This window comes from Macaca nemestrina, chromosome 10 (assembly GCF_043159975.1).
Source record: "Macaca nemestrina isolate mMacNem1 chromosome 10, mMacNem.hap1, whole genome shotgun sequence".
NCBI lineage: Eukaryota > Metazoa > Chordata > Mammalia > Primates > Cercopithecidae > Macaca > Macaca nemestrina.
The window spans coordinates 137,138,489-137,164,707 of record NC_092134.1 but is presented as its reverse complement, the minus strand read 5'-3'; the positions used below and the strand labels follow the sequence as shown (position 1 = coordinate 137,164,707).

Below are 26,219 nucleotides of genomic sequence, written 5' to 3'. Positions count from 1 at the left end.
CGAGACCACCCTGGCTAACACAGTGAAACCCCGTCTCTACTAAAAAAAAAACATACAAAAAATTAGCCAGGCGTGGTGGCGGGCATCTGCAGTCCCAGCTACTCAGGAGGCTGAGGCAGGAGAATGGCGTGAACCCAGGAGGCGGAGCTTGCATTGAGCTGAGATCGCACCACTGCACTCCAGCCTGGGCAACAGAGCGAGACTCGGTCTCAAAAAAAAAAAAAAAAAAAAATTAACCATCAGCCCCAGTGGGTTCAGGAGGAGTTGGCCAAACCCACTCTGAGCTCAACCTGCAGACATGCTTCTGTCCCGACTCCAGGGGACAGGCCTGGATGCCTGCCCTGGTGTGGCTTAGGCTTGGGGGCTCTCAAAGAGGCCCAGGTCACCCCCAGGTGAAGGACTGTGGCACTTTGGCTCCAGAGCTACCTGCAGGGCGAGAAGCTCCCGGTCTGGACAGCTCCAGCTCCATGCAACCCAGTCACTCCCCAGACAAGCCCGAGCTCCCAGGCCTGGAGCTAGACAAAGCCCCAGGAACAGGGCAATCTTAGGCTGAACAAAGGGCTTTCAAGGACCCAGGCTAGAATCGTATGTGAGCGCCGTGTGTTGGGGGAGGTGATAGGGAAATAGGAAGAATCCTCCACTACCTAATGCTACCTTCACCCAGCCTCAGGTGTCCCCGCATCCCTGGACCCCAGCTGATGAGGCAGAATGACAGGGCAGAGATGATGATGCAGGTTGACCCCACTCTTGGTAGCCGTACCTCCTGGAACCACTGTTCTTGGGAGGGCATGAGCTCAGACGCGCAGTAGGGAAGATGGCACCTTGGTAGGATCTGGGAGGGACTGAAAAGCTCTAGCAGAGCCTTCAAAGCCTCTGTCACAATTAGGGTTAATTTCCACATCGCCCCCTTCCTGGGTCAGCTCTGACAAGCCTGAGGCCCGCCACCTAGTGGCTGCTGTAAGAATGACTGAGGCATCCCACAGGGGACCTTACAGTCAGTGGAAACCAGGTAACACGCCTCCTTGTAGCAAATACCACGTGGGACAGAAATGCAGGGATGGACTCCGGGAAACAGAGCCAGGCTCCCCTCACCTCAGCACGTGTTGCCCCTCACCCTTGGACAGGTCTGGTTGGGGGCTCCCTGGCCTCTTTGTCTGCGTGCTGCATGTTTCCACCTCTCACCATGATATTCAACCCATGGGAAAACCCACCATGCATTCCTGGCCCAGGGAGTCCCTCCTGTCACCCAGCTGTGGGTCTATGGAAGCCCAGCCCTCCTCCAGCGGACAGAACACTCCAGTCCCAGCTCAGGTGTGAGATAAAATGCCATGACTGCAGCCGACACCACCTCCCCTTTCCGAGCACCCACTGCAAACCACGTGGCTGCTCTCTGCCCTGACTGGTGTTAGCAAGAGATTATTAATTCACAGACAGCAATATTATAATGGGACCTTGATATTAAGTGAGAAGTGCCATGAAGGCCACGGTGGTGTGGAATTAGGTCATAAGAGAGCTGGAGAGGAGACAAAACATAACCTTCAAGGAGAGGAAAGAGCTTCCAGACCACAGCATGAGGCTTCGTGACTTGGGAGAGAAGAGCAGGTAACAATAGCCCAGCTAAAAACACCCACAGGATCCCAAAGCAGCAAAGACATTCAGGGAGGTGGAAATTCACGGAAGTAGACAGGTGTGGAAATAAAGGGGTGATTTAGGGGATGGACGGGGCCCAGAGGGGAGCTGTGCAGAGAAGCAGGGCAGGCCAGCGCAGTAGTCCCTGAGTTTTGTGGCAAATCACTTAAACCTCACAGTTAAAATGAAGAGAACCATCTCTGTCTAGTGTTTGTCCCTTTGGGATATCAGAAGGCTACTAAGTTCAAGTCTATGAATGTCCCCTGAAGACTTAAAGCCTGGCAGAAATACTCGTCCCATTATTCACCAACTCATAACCTCTTCAGTCAGAAGGGCTCAGGCTGAGAACATGGTCCTACGTGTTGGTCCGCTTCAAGAAAAATTATAAAGTAGGAAAAAACTGGTCTTGTTACCTTTCCCTGAAAAGGCCCCATTATCCCCAAACTCTCCATACATGAACACCATCGTGACCCACTCTCCAAAATCCTGTTTACCTTCCAACTGCCCCCTTCGTTCATTCTCCTACCCCATCAGTACTCTCAGGCCACAGCAGCGGAACTCAGCCAGAAGTCTGCGAGGAGGAGAGCGATCTGATGGAATAAACTCCTGCTGAGCGTGGTGACTTCCTATGAGGACTTATGAGGTTCCACGTTTTTTTAAACCTCTCGCTTGTTAACCAAAATGAATGTCTGCTTGTTGTATTTCAGTAAGCCCGACTGAGTGACCAATCGTGGACCATGTAGGAGATATTTCTGAAACAGGCCCTTCCTTGGACCTTTTAGAATGTACAATGCCCACATGTGAGGCCGCCTCTGGATGGGCCCTTGAACCCAAGCTCTGAATTTTAAGCGGTGCCCAACTCCTTCAGTCTTCATATGGGGCCAGTAAGGAAACTGGGCATCCTGGGATCAGGGACGTAAACACACTTCTCGCCGCCAAGAGGCTCCCAACACCAGCAGTTTGGGAGATGTAGCTGCTAGGTTTCAAAGGATAAGTCAGCATCTCCCAGACAGAGGCCTAAGTGTTTCAGATTGGAGGAGCCCTGGTCTCAGAGTCAGGAGACCAGAATTTCCACTACACAACTATGAAGGCTTGACCTGGCTCTGCTCCCTTTCTGTCCTCAGTCTCTCCCATATAATAGAGAGGGCTGACATAATGGGGCCTCAGGGTTTCTTCTCCGCCCTCTACGATGCTCCTGGAGTTACCTGTGGCCGGACTTAGGAAGGGTGAGCAGGGCAGTGGGTTGTGCTTTGCCGTCACCTGGTGGTGGGAGCAGGTAATATTCTAACTTAAAGAGATGGATGCTTCAGGCAAGCATCACTCCAAGATTTTCTGAACTAGAGAAAAATACCTGGGAGATCTTCTAGCACAACTCCCTCATTTTATCGATCCAGTGGGTCTCAGAAAGTGAACGCTAGGATCTAAAAAGTTGTTCCTGTGTGTGCTAATTCCCTGCAGCATCTGTTCATAGTAAGATTCACGGTTTCCCACCATGAACTTATTTTAATAGTGGTCATTAAACTACCACTCACTAAGCACCTCCCATGTGCTCGCTGCTCTCATCTCCAGTCTTCCCAACAGCCTGTAAGCCAATTTTACAGATAAGAAAATTAAGACGCCAAGATGTTAAGTGACTTGCCACTCACTCAAGTAGATGTCACAGGAGCCGGGATTCAAACCTAGAAGTATGAGGTTTCGATACCATGCCATTTCCACACGGCTTCTCTGCCCTTCATATACCATGGTGCGGACCACTTAGCAAAGGGGCCCCCATCTCATTCCCATGCCAGGAGACCTTTGCCGGATGGCAAGAGCAGATAGAGCCTGCAGCTTGCGGGGTCAACCAGAAAACCTCTGCTCTAAGCAGGTGCCAGGCCTGAGACAAATCAGAGAGGGGCTTCTTCTCTGCCCCCCAGTATCCTCAAACAGGTGCTTCTAGGCAGACGATGGACCCTCAGAGACACCTTAGAGGAGAGACAATCTTCGGCTGAGAACAGGGCTGCTCAAAGTGCATTCCCTGGGCCAGGGCCAACCTGTGAGGGTGTAAGCCCAGAAACTGAGAGAAAATGTTTAGAAAATCTTAGGGAAATGTGGCAGAGTCATACCATGTCTGTTATATGTCATAAAAAGTGGGAGGTAAGAGTCTAGATTTGAGGATCATGAAAAGGAAAGAAAACATTTTTTTAAGTCGGGGCATGGTGGCTCACACCTGTAATCCCAGGACTTTTGGAGACAGAGGCAAGCAGACCACCTGAGGTCAGGAGTTCAAGACCAGCCTGGCCAACATGAGCGAAACCCCATCTCTACTAAAAATACGAAAATCAGCTGGGCGTGATGGTGGGTGCCTGTAGTCCCAGCTACTCGGGAGGCGGAGGTTGCAATGAGCCCAGACCACGCCACTGCACTCCAGCCTGGGAGACAGAGCGAGACTCCATCTCAAAAAAATTTAAAAAAAAAAAAAAAAAAGCTCTTGTCGCCCAGCCAAGAGTGCAGTGGCGCAATCTCGGCTCACTGCAACCTCTGACTCCCGGGTTCACGCCATTCTTCTGCCTCAGCCTCCCTAGTAGCTGGGACTACAGGCACCCGCCACCATGCCCAGTTAATTTTTTGTATTTTTAGCAGAGACAGGGTTTCACCGTGTTAGCCAGGATGGTCTCGATCTCCTGACCTCATGATATGCCCACCTCAGCCTCCCAAAGTGTTGGGATTACAGGCGTGAGCCACTGCGCCTGGCCAATGTTTTTTAATTGGGTGGGATCGTATTATTTTTGTCATTTTTTATTTTTATGAGAATTCATTTTTATTGTATTTATAAAAGCATGGGTCCCACAAGATTGGAAATCTAAGAAAAAACATCCTTTACGGGTTTCTCCTATGGACAGCAGGAGGAACTGATGGGTGCAGCCTCTGAGACAGCCTTGGTTGGTTACAAGAACAATTCAAGCTATTCCTACACTTCTGTAGAACTCTCTGGCTTTAAAGTGCTTTCACACACATTTCCTTGGGGCCCACAGCCATGCATCATGGAGGCAGAACAGAAATTAGGTGTCTACATAACACACGAGGTGACTGGGCTTCCAGTAAAGACTGAACGACTGTGCAAGAGCATGGAGTCAGAAAGCAGGGAAGCCTGGCCTCACGCGTCTGCCCTCTGCACCCCGTTCCTGCTCGGTGCTCTTTCTGCTCTCCGTAGATCTGTCCCCAGGAAAAAGCCACTTCCCTTTCCCCTTTCAAGTCCTCCGAAGAATGCAGAATCCGTGACCCCTTCCCCAAGCCCTTAGTGACATCCCACAACCCTGCCCCTTCACATGGGACAGACTGGACTGAGTAACACCCCAAGGGATAATGTCTGCACCATCAGATGGGCCCAAACAGGGTGTTTCCAGGCCCAGTCCCATTTTCTTTGTGTTATGGCCAAGAACACGTCCCGTGCTACAGCCAGCACGCTGTGCACACTTAATAAATTACACGGACTTCTCTGCTCTCTCGAATCTGGCCTCAATAATTTGCACATTCACCGGCATCGTAATGAAGCAGTTGTGAAAATAACCCAATCTCTTACAATATGAACTTGCAAGTTTATAAGCCCCTGTGGCTGAAGTGCGAGTCACTTCATCACGTGACAGGTATCCAAGTGCTGTCCTCAGAATGCATGCCCAGTGCTTCAGGAATGCCAACGAGCACCTAACAGGACAGCCGCAGCCAGATCCTCTTGGGATCTGGGGTCATAATGTAATTATTGTGGTTATTAAAATTTAAGGCTATCTGTATTTTTTCCTTCATGACAAGAAAGTTCTTTTCAAAGCATATCCAATGCTGACAGTCCTCTGAGTGATGTTCATTTTCCTGCTGAGTATGATGAAGAGACAATGATCTATGCCTTGCCCACACCAAAGCTCTGAGACTTTCTATACAAGAGGCCCCAGGGATAATGAAGAGCAAGAAGGAAGATTCCCCTGCCTTCTCCTATTTTTTGTTCCTACCCAGGTCTGAGAGATTCCCCTCCTTAGAGACCCTTGGTGATATCCACCTTCTGCTCAGGCACTAAACAGCCCTTCCAGTTCGAAGGTGCTCATTGGCCAATCACTAACTCTCCTCACCAGCAAAGACAGTTCGAAAACCCTCAGAGGAGGCCGGGCGCGGTGGCTCAAGCCTGTAATCCCAGCACTTTGGGAGGCCGAGACGGGCGGATCACGAGGTCAGGAGATCGAGACCATCCTGGCTAACACAATGAAACCCCGTCTCCACTAAAAATACAAAAAAATTAGCCGGGCGTGGTGGCGGCGCCTGTAGTCCCAGCTACTCGGGAGGCTGAGGCAGGAGAATGGCGGGAACCCGGGAGGCGGAGCTTGCAGTGAGCCGAGATCGCGCCACTGCACTCCAGCCTGGGCGACAGAGCGAGACTCCGCCTCAAAAAAAAAAAAAAAAAAAAAAGAAAACCCTCAGAGGCTAAAACAGAGGAGGCGAGAATTAACAAGAATTGGTCTCTGTTTGGGAGAAGAAAAAGTTGAAGGGGAAGTAGAAAAACAAGCATCTGTCCCTTCACACACAGCAATCCCAGCCTTCCTGAGAGACACTGGTAATTGAGTCCATGTTCCCTCTACAGAATATTGACAGGTCCCACAGTCCAGCACACTGCCCCTCAAGCGGAGGAGTCCTGGGCATCACTAAGTCCCCTCCACAGCCATTTGAGAGCCACCCTCTCCCATTCTGGCCTCTACAGCCCCTGCCCCAACCCCTCACCATTCACTCTGGGTATAAGGAATTGAAGTCGGGGAAAACAAGAAGACAGGATGCATTTTGAAAGAGAAACATCTGGAAGTTGCATCCTTCAGGGTGTATGCGTAATCTATTTACTACTCCACTGGCGAAGATTAGACTTGGGAGGGAGATAAGGAGTAGTAGGCATGCTCAGATCATTGCCACCAGCAGAACATCCACGCAGGAGCCAGGAGTAGCAAACCAGCCTGGTCTTAGATGCATGGCCTCCATGCCTGTTTCAGCCACCAGAGTCATGGAATGTTAACAGCTGGCCAAGATCTCACGACTCACATTACAGATGAAGAAAACAACGTTCACTGTGGGGAAGAGACTTGTTGGGCCCATGGCTTGCTAGTGACACAGCAGGGACAATGTCTTTTTTTTAAATAGTAAGTTATATGCATATACATCAAACATATGCAAATATATGTGTGTCCCTCCATTTTCATAGCATGGAAGGCAGTCCCTGGGAAAATTCTAGTGGGAATGCTTGTTTCTACTTGTATTTTCTGGAAATTCTTTGCTTCCTGTGGCACTCCTGTAAGCTAAGTTCTTACATTTTGTCAGATCCCGTGAGGATCAACTCCAGGCATTTTCATAACTCCCTCCCTGACTTTGGCAGCTGACTCTGCCACAGAAAGCCTCCCCTCCCCTCCTCCACGCCCCCATTGCCAGCACCACCTCCATTACCAGCCTTGTTGAGCTCTTCTTTCTTCCTCTCTCTGGCTCCACAGCCCCCTCACTCATCCCTGCCTACAGGAAAACTGAAGGGCAGGTGCCAGCTCTGTGCCTGGCGACTCACCATGCCCGGGGGGCAGAGGCAGCCAGAGACACAGCCCATGCTCATGCACTCCAGGTCGTAGTTCTGGCACGTCTTGGCACACTCGAGCCCTTCAGCCCGCGGGTTGTCAGCGGGACACACCAGCTTGACCATGGGAGGCCGACAGGATAGGCTCCTTTTGCCTTGAAGGTAGGAAAAGCAAAGAGATGATTAGTGAAGGAGAGAATGGACCTACCGTCCACACTGTCCTTTGGTCCCCTAGAGGCTGTGACTAAATTCAAGAGACTCAAGAGTCACCCACTTGCAGGGACCAGCTGCTGACTGAGCCAGGTTCCCTGTGTGGGACTGTGAGGGCACCTGCTCACCTGGGCTTCTACCTCTGGCTTATGCTGGTGGCAGCTCTTCTGACCCCAGCTCTCCTCTGATGTCCCATAATAGTCTTCACCCTTAATCTTGCTATATAGCAGGTTACATTGAATCAGAATGCACTGCAGAAATTTCCAGACCCAGGCTGGAGTAGACCTGAGTTTGGGTGCTAAAAAGGAGTTTTAATGGGACCCAAGAGAATTATTCCTAAATGGTTACAACTAATGTGTGGAGAGAAGGCCATCTGACCACAATGGCTTTAAAACAGGCCTCTGTGGGCATCAGCCCCTGCCCAGCCACTCCACGTGAATTCGTAACCCTTGCAACACTCCATCCCCTGACACTCCAACCTCCCTTCCCTGCTGTTTCCCCTCTGATGTCCTGTATCTGCTCTTCTCACCACCTGATACACTACACATCTCACCTACTTGTTCACTGTCCTCCCCGGGCCACTGGGCCCAGTAAACTCATGTTCCATGAAACCAGGGATTTCTACTTTGCTCATTGACACATCCTACTTCCTGGCAATTAGTAGGTATCCATGGCTAATTGGGTAATGCTGACAGCAGATGATTGATACAGCACCTGTCTTTCCAAAGCCCAGGTGCACTTAATAGCATTTGTATCACATACTCCCTCCTGTGGGCAAAAAGTCAAAATGTCTTGGAAACTCTTGTTAGATAACTGAAACTCCAAAAGGTTAAACAGCTTTTTCCAATCAGCACACAATCCCAAGAGTTACCCGACTTTGAAAAAGATTACGTTTTCCAGTGACAAAAAATTAGCCAGGTGTGGTGGCGCGTGCCTGTAATTCCAGTTACTTGTGAGGCTCAGGAATGAGATCGCTTGAACCCATGAGGCAGAGGTTGCAGTGAGCTGAGATTGCACCACTGCATTCCAGCCTGGGTGACAGAGTGAAACTCTTGGGGGAAAAAAAAAAAAAAGTGCAGCCACCATCAAGACCTTCGAATGGAGAGCAACGGACCCAACCCTTCTCTTTCTTTCAAACCCATCCAACCATGAAAGAACGGTGACTATCATTACAATCAAGGCCACCAACTCACAGCTATCCACCGGGTTAAGGTCTCCATGGGCAAAATAGGGGTTTTGCAGAATTTATCTGCAAGTCTTTCCCCTTACACAAAATCAAATACTTCTTGCCTCAATGATTTGGATTTACACATGCAAAGACATGTCTTGGCCTGAAAAGTCACTCACACAAACCCAGAAATTATGGCGATCCTGGGCAAAGCCAGACCCATGACTGGATGCACACGCACATCAGACGGTGTCACCCAGCTCTCTCCCGCCATTCCACACATGAGGAATCTGGGCAGGACGGAGTCAACCGGTCTTCTGTGGGGACAGTACTCACTGCGGTGAGACAGGGGACTGCTGAGGACAGCGTCAGGCAGCAAGCTTCCGGGGACTCCACTCATGGTGCAGTGCATGAAGCCATCCTCACAGTAGCTGCAGAGGGGAAAATCAAAAAGCCCCGCTTCGCAAGACTGGTCTACACTCGCCACCTCCACATCCTCACCTCCTACTCACTCTCTGCGTTTTTCAACCAGGTCCCAGTCCCATAACCCCTCCTGAAGCACAGCTTGCGAACACCACCAATGGATGATCTCCACGTCACTAAATCCCATGGCACTTTTTTCAGTTATTTTCTTAATTGGTCCCACTCAACATTATGCATCACTGTTGAACACTCCACTCTTCCAGAAAAAAAAAAAAAAATATTCATCTCTGCAAGTTTTCCTCCCACTTCCTTGGTTCCTCCTTCTCAGCCTCAGTTTTCATGTGCCCCCCACTGCCTGGCCTTTAAATATCGGCCTTCCCCAGGCTCTGTCCTAGGCTCGCTCCTCTTCTCACACTCTGCTGCCATCCACACCCCCAGCTCCAATCACAGACATGACTCATGAATCTACATCAGCAGCTCGGACCGCTCCTTTGAACCCCAGACCCATATAACTCAAATGCCTACGTGGTCTCACTAATGTAGAGAGTCTCAGAAACACTTCAAACTCGGTACATCCAAAACTGAACTCACAATCGCCCCACCAAAGGCAATTCTCCTCCAGGGCTGATTCACTGAATGGTGACGCCATCCATATATCACTGAATTCATCTCCACTTTATCTCCACTGTCATGAGATAAGACACTATGACATCTTGCCTGGACTATGCAAAAGTTTCCTAACAGACTGTATGAGTAAATTTTTATAAAATGTATGTGGTTGCTATGTATGTATAATTTGTATAAATGATATCATATAGCACACTGTGTTTTGCTTTTCCCATTGAGAACCTTGTTTGTAAGATTAATCCCTGTGAAGACATGGACCACTTCCTCTGTGGCTTCTGTTACACAATACACCTTTTACCCACTCAGTGTCCCAGTGATGGACACAGGTTGTCACCTGCTCCTCACCACCACAAAGCTGTGCTGAACATCTGCAGACATGTGTCCTAATGAACCTGTGTAAGGATTTCTTTAGTCTATCTGCAGAGGCAGAAGTGCGGGGATAGCAGGTATGAATGTGACCTGCATATGATGTGCCAAATACTCTCCTAGATGGCTCAACCAGTCTATGCCCTACAACAGCAGATGAGGCCTCCATGCCCCTCGGCTCTGCCAACACTCAGCATTATCCAGATGTCTAATTTTTCCAACCTAATATGAAGTCATACTCATTGCTTTAATTTGCATTTTTCTGACTGTAATAATTTTATTCAGTTTTTGTTTTGTTTTGTTTGGAGACCGAGTCTCACTCTGTCACCAGGCTGGAGTGCAGTGGCTCGATCTCGACTCACTGCAACCTCTGCCTCCCAGGTTCAAGCGATTCTCCCTGCCTCAGCCTCCCAAGTAGCTGGGATTACAGGCATGTGCCACCACGCCCAGTTAATTTTTATATTTTTAGTAGAGACAGGGTGTTTCATCACCATGTTGGCCAGGATGATCTCGATCTCCCGACCTCGTGATCCACCCGCCTCGGCCTCCCAAAGTGCTGGGATTACAGGTGTGAGCCAACGTCCTCTGCCTGTTTTTGTTTTCTTGAGACAGAGTCTTATTCTGTTGCCCAGACTGGCGAGTGCAGTAGCATGATCTTGGCTCACCGCAACCTCCATCTCCTGGGTTCAAGCCATTCTCCTGCCTCAGCCTCCAGAGTAGCTGGGATTACAGGCATGCACCACCATGCCCAGCTAATTTTTGTATGTTTAGTGGAGACAGGGTTTCACCATGTTGACCAGGCTGGTCTCAAACTCCTGACTTCAAGTGATCCATCCCTGCCTTGGCCTCCCAAAGTGCTGGGATTACAGGCGTGAGCCACCTTGCCCAGCCGACTGTAATGATTTTGAACATTTTTAATGCAGTTGCTGTTCAATAAATATTTGTTGAATGAATAAGAATCAGCCCTTCCCTTTCTGAGCACATGCAGAACCTGTGCCTTCTGGGTTTTTAACTAATACTTAGTTTTAAAAGAGACAATTCCGCCCGCCCCCGTAAATGTCATGGTCTGTCTGTCATTTGGACATGACCCAAAAGCTTAATTTTCTAAAAAGTCTCGAAGATAGGTTTAAAATCAACTCCTGGCCCTGAGCCTGGTCTGCAGAAGAATAAATACTCGGCTGTGATGGCCGCTGGGATGACCAAGCACGCAGTCTGCAGAACCTCCAGGCCACGGTGTTTCACCCTCGTGCCACCTTTTCACGACCAACAGTAGCACCTGCTCCAGCAAGGCTCATTCTCCAGTGTGTTGTCTAAAGAATAAAAATAAACAGCTGCACACAGGCCCCAAGGTCCTTCCGACACAACTTCTCCATGAAACCCAATTTTCTAAATGAAGTGGAAAGACAAGTTGCTCAATAGCTTTCAGCACTGGTGCCTAAGAGAGAGACAAGGAGGATGCAGACTTGGAGAGGTCTCTAATGTCAAACCCTAAAAGGAGCCCAAAGCCAGGGTCGCTCCCCAACCCTGTTCACCCAGGGGCCAATGCATGCCTTCTCCCACCTTCCCTGTTTTAGTGAAACAGCTAGCAACAGTTGCTGCCCTCCCAAGTCATACCAACTTCCTGTAGTCCAGCCTCTTTCCTTACCACTGAAACACAGAGGCCACCACGACCTTCTGATCGCCAAATTCAACCATCTATTCTCACTGTAATATGGAGAGTTCAAGAATCCCTGGGTTCTAGTCACTTGCTGGCTGATTTCAGAAACTGATAATCTCTCTAAGCCTCAAATTCTTTACGAAAAAAAGCAAGCCCTGCTTGCCCAACAGCATTGTTTTAAGGTCCCAGAGAGAAACTCCTTGAAAACTATAGCCAGACAACTGTAGTAAAACAGCACTGGGCTAAGGCCAAGTGATCAATCCCACAGAGGATGTTGTCCTACTCCCTTCTGCCCTTCATTTCCACGATACGGCACTGCTCGCGTTCCGCCCCTTTCACAGGCCTTTGATCTCTGGCCTCTCTCATGCAACCCTCTTTTTCTTCCTCTTGCCCTCTGAACATTTCCCCAGGTTCTGACTCAGTCCTCTCTTCTGCCTTCTGGCCCACTCCCTTTAACGATCCTCGCTGCTCTCACGGCTGAAACTGTCACCTCCATGCACATCTTTCTCTCCAGCCCCAACCTCTCACTCACCTTCCAGACCCATTTCAAGCCACTGATTCCATTTGTTCACAAAGATGGCAACTCAAAGTCATAAAGGCCAAAACCAAAGTCATCACTTGCCCTCTACCTCCAGAGGGCCCTCTTGCCGTTCTTGCCGTCACTGTCCTCATAGCTCTCACAGCTATTCAAGTTCAGAACACCAGGGCCATCTGCATCAGCCCCTCCTCGCAAACATCCCACTAGTCCATCTGCTTTCCCAGCATCTCTGGCTTCTACTCTCCATTTCCACTGCTATTGCTTGATCCAGGGCCTACCTTCTTATCAGTCAATGTCAACATTTTCCTGTAGATGCTCTCCCTGCTGTCATACCTCACGCAGCTCCCAAAACCCATTCCCTGAAGTTACTCTTGGATCCTATTTGCTCCCTGCTGAGAAACTTCCAGGGGCCCCATTCCTACTGCTCCAAGCTCAGTGCTCACCCCCTCACTTCTGAAGACCCCTGAACCTCACCCCAACTTCCCTCCAGTCTTAGTCTTCCTTCATACAGCATGCGTTCGCGCCAGAGGACTTACCTTGGGGATTATGGAATACTCTTTGTGCCAATGTTTAGTCCCTAGACTTCCGCTCCACCTCATAACAATCCTCCAGGCTGGGCGCGGCGGCTCATGCCTATAACCCCAGCACTTTGGGAGGCCGAGGCGGGCAGATCATTTGAGGTCAAGAGTTCAAGACCAGCCTGGCCAACATGGTGGAACCGTCTCTACTAAAACACAAAAATCAGCTGGGTGTGGTGGCGGGCGCCTGTAATCCCAGCTACTCGGGAGGCTGAGGCAGGAGAATCGCTTGAACCCCAGAGGTAGAGGTTGCAGTGAACCGAGATTGCACCACTGCACTCCAGCCTGGGTGAGAATGAAACTATCTCCAAAAAATAGAAAAACAAATCCTCCTCCATCCTTCAAGCCCACCTCTGCTGTTGGAATCCTCCCCAAGCTCAAAACCACTTCCAGCACAGAGTTTTCCCTAATTCCTCCCACATGGAAATTATCCCCCGCTTTTCTGAATAAGTGGGACTTTTTATGTCTCCGATATGGCACATCTACCAAATGTTATAGTTGTTTCATCTCAATAAACATGCACTGTGTACCTATTTTGTGCCAGGACAGTGCTGGGGGCTGGGGTTCAGGGTCTAAGATGTGGTCTGGACTCTAGGGATGGCCACAGACTAGAGGGAAGACACAACACAGTTGACTGACATCCAAGTCCAACAGTGACGTGTTTCAATAGAAGGGTAAACAACCTGCTTTGCGTAAATACGTTGGGAAGGGCTTCAGATTAATCTCACTGAAGTGATGAGGAAAAGCTTCGTATCAAGTGTAATGTGCAGATTCTGTTCCGGTCTTGATTTGAACAAACCAATTATAAGAGACATTTTGAGAAAATCAGAAAGAAGCGAACATGGGTCCAGGTGCGGTGGCTCACGCCTGTAATTCCAGCACTTTGGGAGGTCGAGGTGGGCGGATCACCTGAGATCGGGAGTTCAAGACCAGACTGATCAACTTGGAGAAACCCCATCTCTACTAAAAATACAAAATTAGCAGGGTGTGGCGGTGCATGCCTGTAGTCCCAGCAACTCCAGAGGCTGAGGCAGGAGAATTGCTTGAACCTGGGAGACGGAGGTTGCAGTAAGTCAAGATCACGCCATTGCACTCCTGCCTGGGCAAAAGCAAAACTCAGTCTCAAAAAAAAAAAAAAAAAAGTGAACATGGATTGAACATTAGATGTTATTAAGGAATTATTGTTCACGTTCAGGTTAATAATGGTATGATTATATTAACTTTTTTAATTATTTGTTGAAATACATACTGAAGTATTTGCAGGTGAAATGATACAATATTTACAGCTTTTTTTTTTTTTAAACTATTCCAGCCACACAGGAGAGGAGTCAATAGACAAAATAAGAACAGTAAAGTGCTGCTAATCATTGAAGCTGGGAATGGATACGTTGGGGCTCCTTATACTTTTCTCTCTAATGTCTGTCTGAAATTTTCCATAATCAGGACTTTTTTTTTTTGAGACGGAGTCTCACTCTATTGCCCAGGCTGGAGGTGCAGTGGCAAGATCTCAACTCACTGCAACCTCTGCCTCCCAGGTTCAAACGATTCTCCTGTCTCAGCCTCCCAAATAGCTGGGACTACAGGCGCCCGCCACACCTGGCTAATTTTTTGTATTTTCACCGTGTTAGCCAGGATTGTCTCAATCTCCTGACCTCGTGATCTGCCTACCTCAGCCTCCCAAAGTGCTGGGATTACAGGCGTGAGCCACCACGCCCGGCCAATCAGGATGTTTCTAACTGGTCTCCCCTAGTAGACTATCAGGTACTGTGTCTGGTTTTTTGTTTTTTTTTTTTTCCTGTGATGAGATTTCCCTCTGTTGCCCAGGCTAGAATACAGTGGCACAATCACAGTTCACCGCAGCCTTGACTTCCTGGGCTCAAGCAATCTTCCCACCTCAGTATTCCAAGTGGCTGGGTCTATAGGTATGTACCACCACAGTCAACTTTTTCTTCTTTGTATGTAGGGAAAGTGCCTCATTATGTTGCCCAAAGTGCTAGGGATTACAGATGTGAGCCACTGCCCCAGCCTGGCTCATCTTTAGATCACCGATTCTTAGCCAGAACTAAGACAGAACAGGTGACAGGTGTTTGTTCAACAAATGTCCTGTTGTAAATTTCTTCTACGCTCATGGCAACCCTGTTGAAAGTCACAGAAGGCCTAGGCAAAGAGCTGCAGGAAGCAAGCATGACTGGAGCTATTTTGGGGAAGCGCATGAAGCAGGTCAGGCTAGCAAATGCCCCATGAAGGCAGCGCTGCAGTGGTCCATGTTCTTCCTGCTCAAATGCTTCAGCCTGAGAATACTGAAAGCTGGTTGGAAAGGAGCGTGACAGGGAGATCTCCCTTCTCCTGTTCCAGAAAAGGAAAACTGAGACCTAAAGCCCAGAAATGGGGGCCAACACGTGACAGCTGGCAATAAAACTCAAGAATTCCTACTGCCAGCCAGAAATCCTAGTTCCCTGTGTGGTAGGGAAGTCAGAAGACCTAGACCAAATCCCACCTCTGCTTCTGACTTGCTGTATAATCCTGGACAAGTCGCTTCCTTCCTTGGGTCCCAGTTTACCCATCCATGAAGTGAAGGACTTGAAAGCCCATTTTCTTCTCCAGCTCTGCTGTTTCAGAGGTCCCTGACCCTGCTGCCTGCACTTACCACATGGTGTGATGGTCTGAGAAGATGTCTTCCGGCTGGAAGATCTCACCATCATAGTAACAGGGGCACTGGGCCTTGGGTACGCAGTCCCCCATCTCATCCATGTAGAGCCCTGGGGGGCAGAAGCAGCCTTCCAGGCAGGCCTCATTGCATTCCTCATCCGGGTAAGAGAGCGCGCGGCAGGTCAGGTTGCAGGGGGCCCCGCACTGCAGGTACACCTGGCCTTTCGGGCATTTCAGCTCTAGAAGAAAGAGAAGGAGTAAGGCCTCAGGGGGAATCTTGGACAGCAAGGACTATGGTTCTAGGACTTGCCACCCCTTGTAGCTGTGACCCCCAATTATTTAATTAAAAATTTTTATTGACATAATTGTAGACTTGCATGCAGTTATAAAGTAGTAATGCAGAAAGATCCCACGTGCCCTTTACCCAGTTTTCCCCAAGTGATCCCCAATTATATCTGTATGGTCACCAACTTCCTTTCCCACTATGAGCAAATGTGTATTTTTCAGCATGCAAATGTGTATTATAATCATGGGGGCACATATTTTTTCCTCTTCTCAACCACAGGGAATGTGCATTAGTCGTCTCTGAATTCTCAGAGCCTAGGATGTAATGGAAATCCTGGAAGGTTTTGAAGCCGTGAATATTAAAAAGAACTGGGAGTGACAGGCAAGGGCATCCCCGTGATGATGACAATAATGGGTACCATTTATGGAGCACCTACTGAATGCCTTGCTCTTACATGGGCTCTATGTCTCACGCTGAGTTAGCTCTCATCATCCTCTTTCAAGAAACTTAGGCTGAGTGACTTCTCAGGGGTATACCTCACAGGAAGCAGCAGAGGCAGGATGTGAACCCAGCTCTGCAGCCGTAAAGCTCATGCTCATAACCATTATTCTCTAGAAAGAAAACAGTCCCTTTGAGAACATGTTGGTCCCAAAGAGCAGGTGTGGGGAAAAGAAAGAGATCAGCCTGTTACTGTGTCTATATAGAAAGAAGTAGACATAAGAGACTCCATTTTGTTCTGTATTTGAGATGCTGTTAATCTGTGACCCTACCCCCAACCTTGTCCTTGCAAGAGACATGTGCTGTGGTAACTCAAGGTTTAATGGATTTTGGGCGTGCAGGGTGTGACTTTGTTCCTAGATAAGCTAGGTATTGTCTAAGGTTTCTCCCCATGTGATAGACTGAAACTATGCTGCCAAAAGGTTTATAGAGATGTTTGCATATGCATCTCAAGGCACAGCATTGTCCTTTGAACTTATTCATGTCACAGAGGTTTTTGTTCATATGTCTTACTGCCAATTTCCTCTTTTTTCTTTGATCCTATTGTCCTGCCACTCCCCTGTCTTTAAGATGGTAAAGATAATTATCAATAAATACTAAGGGAACTCAGAGACCGGGGCCGGCGTGGGTCCTCTGTAAGCTGAGCGCCGGTCCCCTGGGCCCCGCTTTTCTTTCTCTATACTTTGTCTCTGTGTCTTATTTCTTTTCTCAAGTCTCTCGTTCCACCTTACGAGAAACACCCACAGGTGTGGAGGGTACAGGCCACCCCTTCAAGCAGGGACATTCATACCTACCCCAGCAAAGGGGGCCACAACCATCTGCCCGCAGCCCTCACTCTCCCTAGCCTCCCACAGAGAAATACTGCAAGAGACACAAGCCAGGATGAAGTGTAGCAAAGTGGCAACGCAACTAAGGGAACAGGCTCTGTATCCCAAATACTTGGGTTCACGCCCAGGTCCAACACTAATTGGTTATGTGACCTTGGGCAGTATGCTCACTGGACGGAATAACAATATCCACCCAGTCTTTGTGAAGGTTGAATGAGCTAACACATTTAGAAGAATGTCTGGCATGTGGAGAATGTTCACTGCTAATAATGTTCACTGATAATTATCATTCTCATAGCTAAGGAAACAGCCCCAGCTCAGTGGGCCCAAGAAGGAAGGGGTATTCCAGAGAAAGGCCTAGGCCTAAGAAGCCCTGGCATTCTGGTGACAAAATTCCTTAGGGGCAGGGTAGGGAGAACAGGGAAGGTATGGGGAGCATTCTGCCCTTTCAAAATGCCTTCCCTTTGCAGACCAGCTGCTGCCCAAGAAATGAGAACCTCACCCTGGGCATGCTTCTTCTGAGACCATTAGAATCCTTCCCCTCTCTGTTCGAATCCACTGCTCCAGCAGAAACCCACTGACAGAACCTTGGCTATGAGCCTGAGCAATGGAGTTGGGGGCCTCTGGAGAGACCCTGCAGCCTCCTGCTCCTACAACCATTCTAGGCTTGGTGTTTGAAGGTAGCTGGGAAGGGAGGGGCTCTTTAATCCTATTAGACATTGATTTTTCTCTGCAAGAATGAAAAGGTTGGGTCACTGGATGAATACTGAAGGAGCATAGGTTAAGACGGGATGTGTTAGACAATAAAGTTGGAGACGTTTTTCAACCCCCTGAGCCTACAATGACAAGGGCACATTTTACGCATTAAAGAGCAGCTAGACTTGAGAGCTTTCTTTGTGCTGATAGGCTATCTCTAGTGCTGGCTTAGAGCCTTATTAAACTTCTCCTTTAGCCTTCTTCCCCAAAGAAACAATGCACATCTCAGTTTAGCAGACACTTCTTGTGTATCCACTGCAAGCCAGGGATTATACTAGGCCCAGGGAGGCGGAGACAGCCAGCCCTGCCCTGGTCCTTGCCTTCAGAGAGCCTGTGGTCCTGTCTCCCCAAAGGAAACACAACCAATTTGCAAGAGAAAAAAAAAATGCATGTGCTTCTGAATCTCCTCACACCATCCCACAAAGTAGCTACATGGTAAGTTCGTGCTTCCTCAATGTCCCCAATTGGTGTGACCTCTTCTTATGAATAGATTCACCGGTTTAGGCAGCTCTGTTCATTTCTCTGGAAGAGAAAGGAGTATGGGTAGAGGGGACAGCTGAGCCTGAGCTCTTCTCCAAGTCAAGAAAGGATGGGGGCAAGAACCCAGGAGTCCTGCCCAACTGCCTTGAGTGCAAAGGGACAGCCCAAGGCCATCTGGTCAGCCTAGTCTCTTGTCACGTAAACACAGAGACAGATCCCTCTTGTCCTTAATAGTCTCCAGGGAAAGCTCCTTCCTACCACCCTTTCTGCCCTATCGTAATGCCTCAGAAGTCAAGGCATTATTTAACTGAATCTTATCCCCACTACTGAAGCATCAGCCCGTTTCCCCTGTTCTGTTCAGTGGAGGTTAAGAATGGCCGTTCATGAGAGATTAAAGAATATTTTAGTTCACCCTTAAGTGTTCCGGGAGAATGTCCTAAATTAGGAAATCCTACAGATGCTGCCACATACTGATAATGAGTCATTTCTAACATTGGTGGACAAGCAAAGAATATTCATAAGCAGTACCTCATTCATTCCTCATTACTTTCCCCGATTTCTAAATAGCAAATGCTAAGAAACTGAAGAGCAGAGGGGTTACGTGAAGGGTTCAAGGTCACATAACTGGTACCTCACAGGAAAGCGGCCAGTAAGGACCCAGATCCAGTTGTCCCAGCCATTAGCCTGTGGCTCCCTGAGACATCCCAGAGCTGGAGGAATGGGGAGGGCACAATTGCTGCATTATGTGTTTGTCCCTTTTGCACTTACTGTTGTCTCTGCTCCTCTTTCATATGACATTTCTACAACTCAAAACATGAGGTGACTCATTGGACCCAAAATACAAGCACTTCTAGGGTCTCCAAGCCTAACTGCTCCTCAAATATAGATGCTAATTCCTGTCACTGTTTCTCGTAACTCCTCTTCCATCAGGACCATCTACTTTATATTTACCTATATGTGTATATACATATATATATACACATATATGTATATGTATACATACACAAAAATATATATATACACACACACACACAGTCTTTCTCCGTTGGCCAGGTCAGAGTGCAGTGGTGCAATCATAACTCACTGCAGCCTTAAATTGCTAGACTCAAGCGATCCTCCTGTCCCAACCTCCCAAGTAGCTGGGACTACACCTACATTTTAATTTCCAAACACATCTACTTTACCTTAAAAAACAGAATATCCACTATGCTTTATTCTTAGAGAATATCCTCCTCACTTCTATGCCTACTACAATTCTACCACTGGAAACAAGTCTTCCCTGCCAAGAAAGCAGCTTTTTAAAACTGTAGCCAAGTACACGTCCTTCAGAAAGCCTTCCTTGGTTTTCCCTGCCCTGAATCTACTCATCCTTTTACTCAGTGTGATAGTTATCTAGTAGGGCGGCACTTTCCATCTATGACTCTAACTGTAAGTTTGGAGTTCTACATCATCACTCTTGCCCGACCACACTGGGCATGCAGCAAATGTCCCCAGAGCAACAACAAAAACAAAGTTAGCACAATCCCATCATCCAAGGGACCAGAGAGTGGGAGCAGATACCAACTCTGGTACCAGGAATCCAACAGTGCAGAGTGAGAATCTAAAGCCACAAGGGACAGTGATATAATTCACCTTTACATAGCTTTACACAATGCCAGAGATTTTGTCCGTCGGTGGTTTGCCTGGAGTTATAAGCAAAGGGTTTGTATGTGAATTTCCCATTGCCTTCATCCGACTCAAGAGATGCGGGGACGCAGCGGGATCTGGGACTCACTCGCTCCATAGCCTGACCCTACGTGTGCCGAACGAACACTAGGTGGCAGTAGCCACAGGAGACCCAAACTTTGCAGGGACCCCCAAGTTCTAGGCCTCCAGGTAGGGGGAGTCAACTTGTCCTCCTGGAACAGGCCAGAGTCATCAGCCGGTCCCCACCACCTGTCCTGCTGGGAGGTGGAAGGGAAAGGTGGGTGAAAATGAACCGTCCTCCTCCCCGACCCACGTTTGCCACAATGCCCAAGGCCCTTTTTCCACAGGAAATAATGCAGAGAAAGGGCTTCGAAAAGCACGCGTTCATGCAAACTATTTGGGGGGCGGCTCGGAGGGCGGTGGGCAGGGAGGGCACGCACCGCAGCGGCCAGGCTCGCGCCACGCGACGCGCACGCCTCTCCCCGCGCAGGCCGCGGCATAGCTGGCCAGGGCGCCGCACAGGCACTCGCGACCATCGGAGCAGGAGCACACGTCGTAGCGGCAGTTCCGCAGGTAGGGCAGCGGGCTGACGGCACGATGGCAGGCCTCGAACGTGGGGGACGTCAGGACCGCGCATGCCTCCTCGGAGAACCTGGCTGTGGGGCGAGAGAAGCGAGCCCGGGTTGTGGCGGGGAGGTGGGGGGTGTCACGCCTTCCCGGCCAACACTCCCCAGGAAATAGCCCAATGCTGCTAATAGAGGGCTGCAAGGTCACGCAGAGAAATCTACAAATGCCACCCCCACCTCCCAGTCCATTTATCTTACAATCATCTAACGCTGAGTTTGTGAGCTGCTGCTGCAGTAGACTGGGCAAGTTGAACGACGGGGACTACGGACTTTTTGTTTTGTTTTTTTTTAAGAGACACAGTCTTTCTCTGTCGCCCAGGGTGGAATGCAGAAATTCGATCTTGGCTCACTGAGGCCTTGACTTCCTGGGTTCATGCAACCGTAGCTCCCAAGTAGCTGGGATTACAGGCGCACCCCACCACGCCCGGCAATTTTTTTATTTTTAATAGCAATGGGGGCTTCCGACGTTGCCCAGACAGGTCTCAAACGCCTAACCTCAAGCGATCCTCCCGCCTCCGTAGACTTTTTTTTTTTTCTTTCCTAGGGGTTGGCCCATGGAGGGCGCCCAATAAAGGGACTTTGAAGAGCAAATGGCCCAATTCAGAGATTCAAGAGCTGACGGTAAAAACAAAGCCCACCCCTTTTCTCGCCCCGCAGTGGGAGCACTACCTCCGGAACGCACTGCACTGATTTGGGGACCTCGAGGCTCTGCGAGTTCCCTGTCTTGCCCCCGGATTCACATACTCATGCGCGGGTTGAGGGCGCAGGGATCGCTGTGCTGCTTCTGCAGGTCCTGGCAGTCCGCGTGCAGCTTCCAGGCGTTTCCGAAGTCCTCCACGCGGGGCTCCGCCAGCCCAGAAGGGGTAAGGAAGTCGTCGCCCTGGTTGCCATTGTAATTCCCACACAGGCCGCAGGTCTTCCCGGCGTAGACGGGGGACAGCTGCGGGAGAGACCAGGCCACTCTGGAGCCGCTGCCGCCAAAGCGGTGGCAGAGTTGTTTCGCTAATGAGACTGTTTTAATAAAAAAAAGTTCCCCGGGCGAAAAATAAATACGAATTTAATAAAAGGCAGCTAAGCCCTAGGCCGCAAAAGGGGGGGGAAAAAGTGAACTGCGGTGTAAACTTACCAGCTCCATCCCTGTTCCCAAATCATCACAGCCCTGTACTGCCACAAGGGGTTTTAGAATTTATCAGATCTAAGGATGGAGAAGGGAGGCCCAGAGAGAGAAAGTGACTTGCCTAAGGTCAGGGAGGTAGTGGCGGAGCTAGGGTAAGTAGGCAGGTTGAGCCCAGCCCGAAGCGCTCTGCCCTCCGTGCCATCCACACCAGTGGACCTGACCCACCCCCCCAAGAGTCACGTGCAAACTCAAGGCCCCTCTATATAGGAAGACTTCGCATTGGTCACTCGGTGTCGGCCCAGCAGGCTGCCAGGTGTGGTCCAAGCCCTCCAGGAGCTCACAGTTAACGACAAGAAACACCTCCTCCCAACCTGCTGCCTGTCACTCAGGCCCAGGGCATCGCTGAAGAGAAAGGGTCAGGAGCAAAAGGACTCTGGGGGTGATGATCGGTAGAAGTAGGGGTCTGCAAGGGCTCTGAGGCAGCCTGCCAGGGTGACAGCAGCAAAGCAGCGGCAGAGTTCAAACTCCAGGCCATCAGTATGTGGTTTATTGTCCATTCTCAGAACTGAACAAAGTTCTGAGCCCAAAGTGCACATTCAGGGACAACCAGGAGAGTGGAACCTGCCCTTCCCCCACACAGCTGGGAGCATCTGCTGGCTTCTAGGGAGAGGACCCCGATTTGAAAGTGGAGTGGGGGCTGGGACCCAGGAGTCCTGACTCCCTCTCCGCATGTCATTACCAAGGTGGGACGACCTCCCTGTGGTTCTGAGTCCCTCAGGGACTAGGCTCAGCTCTTAGAGCCCCTTTTCAGCTTCCAGCTCCAACCTAACAAGATGCAGGGTTAATAATCCAGTAGTAGGTCCCAGGCCTGTAGAAATCGAACCCAAGTAAACAGCGTTAAGGGGACAGAGTAATGTTTCCTTGTTTGCTTGACAAATACCAAATGTTGTCATGTTAGGCCTTCTCCCACCTCCTTATTTAAAATGTAAATCTCCCCCAACCCTGGCACATCCTGCCCCTTTCTCTGATTTCCCCAGCATCTGTCACTTTTCGATCTATAATATGATTTACTTGTTTGCTTTGTTTATTGTCTGTCTCTCTCCATTAGAACTTAAGCTAAATGAGGTAAGGATTTTTGTCTGTTTTGTCTCACTGCTGTAATCTCAGCATCTAGAATGGTGCCTGTCTTAGCCCTTCCAGGCCGCTATAACAGAACACCACAGACTGGTTGGCTTATAGACAACTGATACTGATTGCCCACAATTCTGGAATCTGGGAAGTCCAAGAGGAAGGCATCAGCAGATTTAGTGTCTGGTGAGGACCCTGCTTTCTGGTTCATAGATGGCACCTTCTAGCTGTGTCCTCACATGGTGGAAGGGGCTAGCTAGCTCTCTAAGGTCTTTTAAAAGGGCATAAATCTCATTCTTCATCACCTCCCAAAGGCCCCACACCTCCTAACACCATCACGTTGGGGGTTAGGATTTCAATATATAAATTTGGAGAGGACACATTCAGCCCACAGCAGTGCCAGCAGATACTCAATAAGTGTTTGTTGAATGAATGAATCATTGAACAAATCAATGAATAAGTAAGTGAATAACTAGGTTCTCCTCCTGATAGGCTGGGATGCAATGCCCAGAGTCAGGGCACCCTGGGCAAGGCATCATAACTGGTGGTGCACCTCCACTCCCTTCCCACCTCTCAGCATCTTTTCTCTCTCCTTTCTCAGATTTTGACGCTCCCCAAAGGCGTTTTCATTCACCCCCACCAGGCCAGTCATAACTCCAATGCCCCACTCTAAAATCACATCTTCTCCCATCTCCTTGGCTTGTCTCGGAGGTCAGCTCGGCCAGGGTTAGGAGAGTGGGTGCGACACTTAGAGACACTTGCTATTTGAAATAAACCTCTGCTCAGTGACAGTTCTGACTAAATGAAGCCTGTGAAAGGGTCTTTTCCACACCACTGTGCCTAAGGCAGATCTGGGCCCTGCAAGGCAACTAGCAGGCCAGGGAAACAGCACACAGACGGCGTGATTTCTGCTGACTGGAGCCTTGCTGCCTGGACCACCAGCCCCACAGGGACAAAGCGTGCACACCACACCCAGGGGAAGGAGACCAGAGGGCCCCTAGTAGCACCTCCTCTTGCACCACCTGTGCCCCAGCTGGCCTCTCTCCAGCTCTTGCCTCCACACTGCAGTCCCCAAAAGCCCTGGGGTCAGCAGTCTGAGGCTCCCCACCTCCTGCCCCATCTCAAACACCCCCTTTCCTGCTTCATAAATAAAACCCACAAGACAGTCCCTTTCCATGAGCCCCAGGAACCTGTGTAAAGAAAAAGAAAAAGGAAAAAAATACACAGAAAGATGGTTATATAGGCCATGGGGTCATCTGACCTTGTCCTGAATCTTGGCAAAGGAAACCTCTTCTTGTTAGCTAGAGCTGACACAAACCCACCCCCAAAGATAACCCTATGTCACCTCCCACAGAAAGAAGTTGGCCTCTCTTCTCCTCAGGGGAGAGACAAAGACCAAAGAAACCTGCAGGAAGGGCAACTGCCCAGGATGAGAAGTTACAGCCCTGCTGATCGAGGGAAGAAAGTACATGGGTGGAGAGCACCCTCTGTGTGAGGTGGGAGGATGCTGAGAAAATGGACTGGTCGGCCAGGCACAGTGGCTCACACTTGTAATCCCAGCACTTTGGGAGGCTGAGGAGGGTGGATCATTTGAGGTCAGGAGTTCACGACCAGCCTGGCCAACATGGTGAAACCCCACCTCTACTAAAAATACAAAAATTACCTAGGTGTGGTGGTGAGCGCCTGTAATCTCAGCTACTCGGGAGGCTGAGGCAGGAGAATTGCTTGAGCCTGGGAGGCAGAGGTTGTGGTGAGCCAAGATCCTGCCACTGCCCTCCAGCCTGGGCAACAGAGTAAGACCCTCTCTCAAAAAACAAAAAAAAACAAAAAAAAAAAAAAGTGGACTGGCTAACATGAAGCACCCCCTTGAAGACCGGGGTGCAGAAGGCAAGATTGGTCAGGACCCAGGGGACCCCAGTTCTCGTCCTCAACCTGTAACTAAACGACCGTGAGGCCCAAGGCAAGTTACTGCTGCTTCAGAAACAATGGCTCTGTATTTCCTACTGGAAATGGGAGGTTGACAAGAGGATCTTCCAGACCTTCCTGCTTTATGGTCTGTGGTTGCAGATTTATTTTCATGAAAGAAAAAAAAAAAAAAGTAGTTTGAAATTCCCTCAGGAGCTCTAAGACAGAGAAAGAATATGGCCACACAAGAATGGAGGATGCCAGGATCACCTGGGCGATACCCCCCACCCTGCCCTGCCGCCCAGGATTATAGCAAGGACCCTTGCGGAGCACAGGATCCCAGGAGGCAGGATGAGCCTCTCCAGGGCATAATCTAGCACAGTCGTTCTCAAAGTGTGGTCTTGAGACCCACAGGGGTCCCTGAGACCTTTTCAAGGGGTCTGTGAGACCAAAACTACTTTCATAATACTATGAAGACATTACTTGCCTTTTCCCTCCTCATTCTCTTATACAAGTATACAGTGGAATTTTCCAGAGGCCACGTGACATGCAATATTGCAAAAGATTAAATGCAGAAGTAGATATGAGAACCCAGCTGTCTCCTATTAAGCCAGTCATTAAAGAAATTTGCAGAAATGTACAACAGTGGTATTATTCTTGTTGCTTATTTTTGTTCTGGCAAACAGTTATTTTTCCCCAAAACAGTGATGTTTATAATGTGTAGTGGGTTTATTATAATTTTTGAATGAGTTAATAAATACATATTTTAAATGTCTCTAATTTAATTTCTAATCTGGTAAATATCAATAAACAAAATCCTCCTACAAGATCTTGGGGTCCTCAATAATTTTTAAGAGTGTAAAGGCATTCAAGACCAAAAAGTACCACTTTTTATTCTGATGGGAAAGGCACGAGGCACAGAACTAATTCTTGCTCTGCCACGACAGGGTGCTGGGGGGTCAGAGTGGGAAGTCTGATCAGAGGAGTCTATCCTAGCCCTGGAAGTTCTGGAGCACTGGACCCTCCCCTCAACTTCCTGTGCCCTGGTTGCCTCATTTATAAAATGGCAGTAATAGTATTTGCACTGCCCACCTGCCAGGGTCATTTCCAGAGAAACAGTGCAGACAAAGGCCCAGTGAAAAGTATGGACTGCTATCCAGAGTGATTCTAGGAGCACCGAGAACAAGAGGAAGTGGCCCACACATGCAGAGTCCCAGGGGAAGAATCTGGTGGCTTCCTGAGCAACCTTTCCCGGGCAGACGGGCTGGCTTTCTCTTAGCTGAGAGTGCCAATATGGCTCTTCCCTTACTGCCCACAGTGGGCACCCGGGGAGACACGCCTGCTCCCGGGCCTTGTTTCAGCCGGGAGATTGGACAGCAAACCTGCCCCTCCCCAGCCCCACAAGAGCTCACCCTAGTCTAGAGGGCCCTTGGGATAGCAGAGCCCAGCAGGGAGAATCCCTGGGGCCAAGAAGGGGCATCCAGCAAACACACACA

General features: G+C 49.3%; 1 protein-coding gene across 2 annotated transcripts in view; it reads right to left on the bottom strand.

Annotated features, from left to right (window-relative positions):
• LOC105484247 (von Willebrand factor) overlaps positions 1 to 26,219 on the bottom strand; it is a 186,210-nt gene that overhangs the window by 91,206 nt on the left and 68,785 nt on the right. For both annotated transcript variants that reach the window (XM_071072329.1, XM_071072330.1), the window contains exons 14-18: positions 21,318 to 21,513; positions 20,388 to 20,603; positions 15,413 to 15,653; positions 8,913 to 9,007; positions 7,193 to 7,353 (exon numbers count right to left, since the gene is read on the bottom strand). In XM_071072329.1, coding sequence (XP_070928430.1) covers positions 7,193 to 7,353; positions 8,913 to 9,007; positions 15,413 to 15,653; positions 20,388 to 20,603; positions 21,318 to 21,513 — 909 coding nt within the window. The remainder of the gene's footprint in view (positions 1 to 7,192; positions 7,354 to 8,912; positions 9,008 to 15,412; positions 15,654 to 20,387; positions 20,604 to 21,317; positions 21,514 to 26,219) is intronic.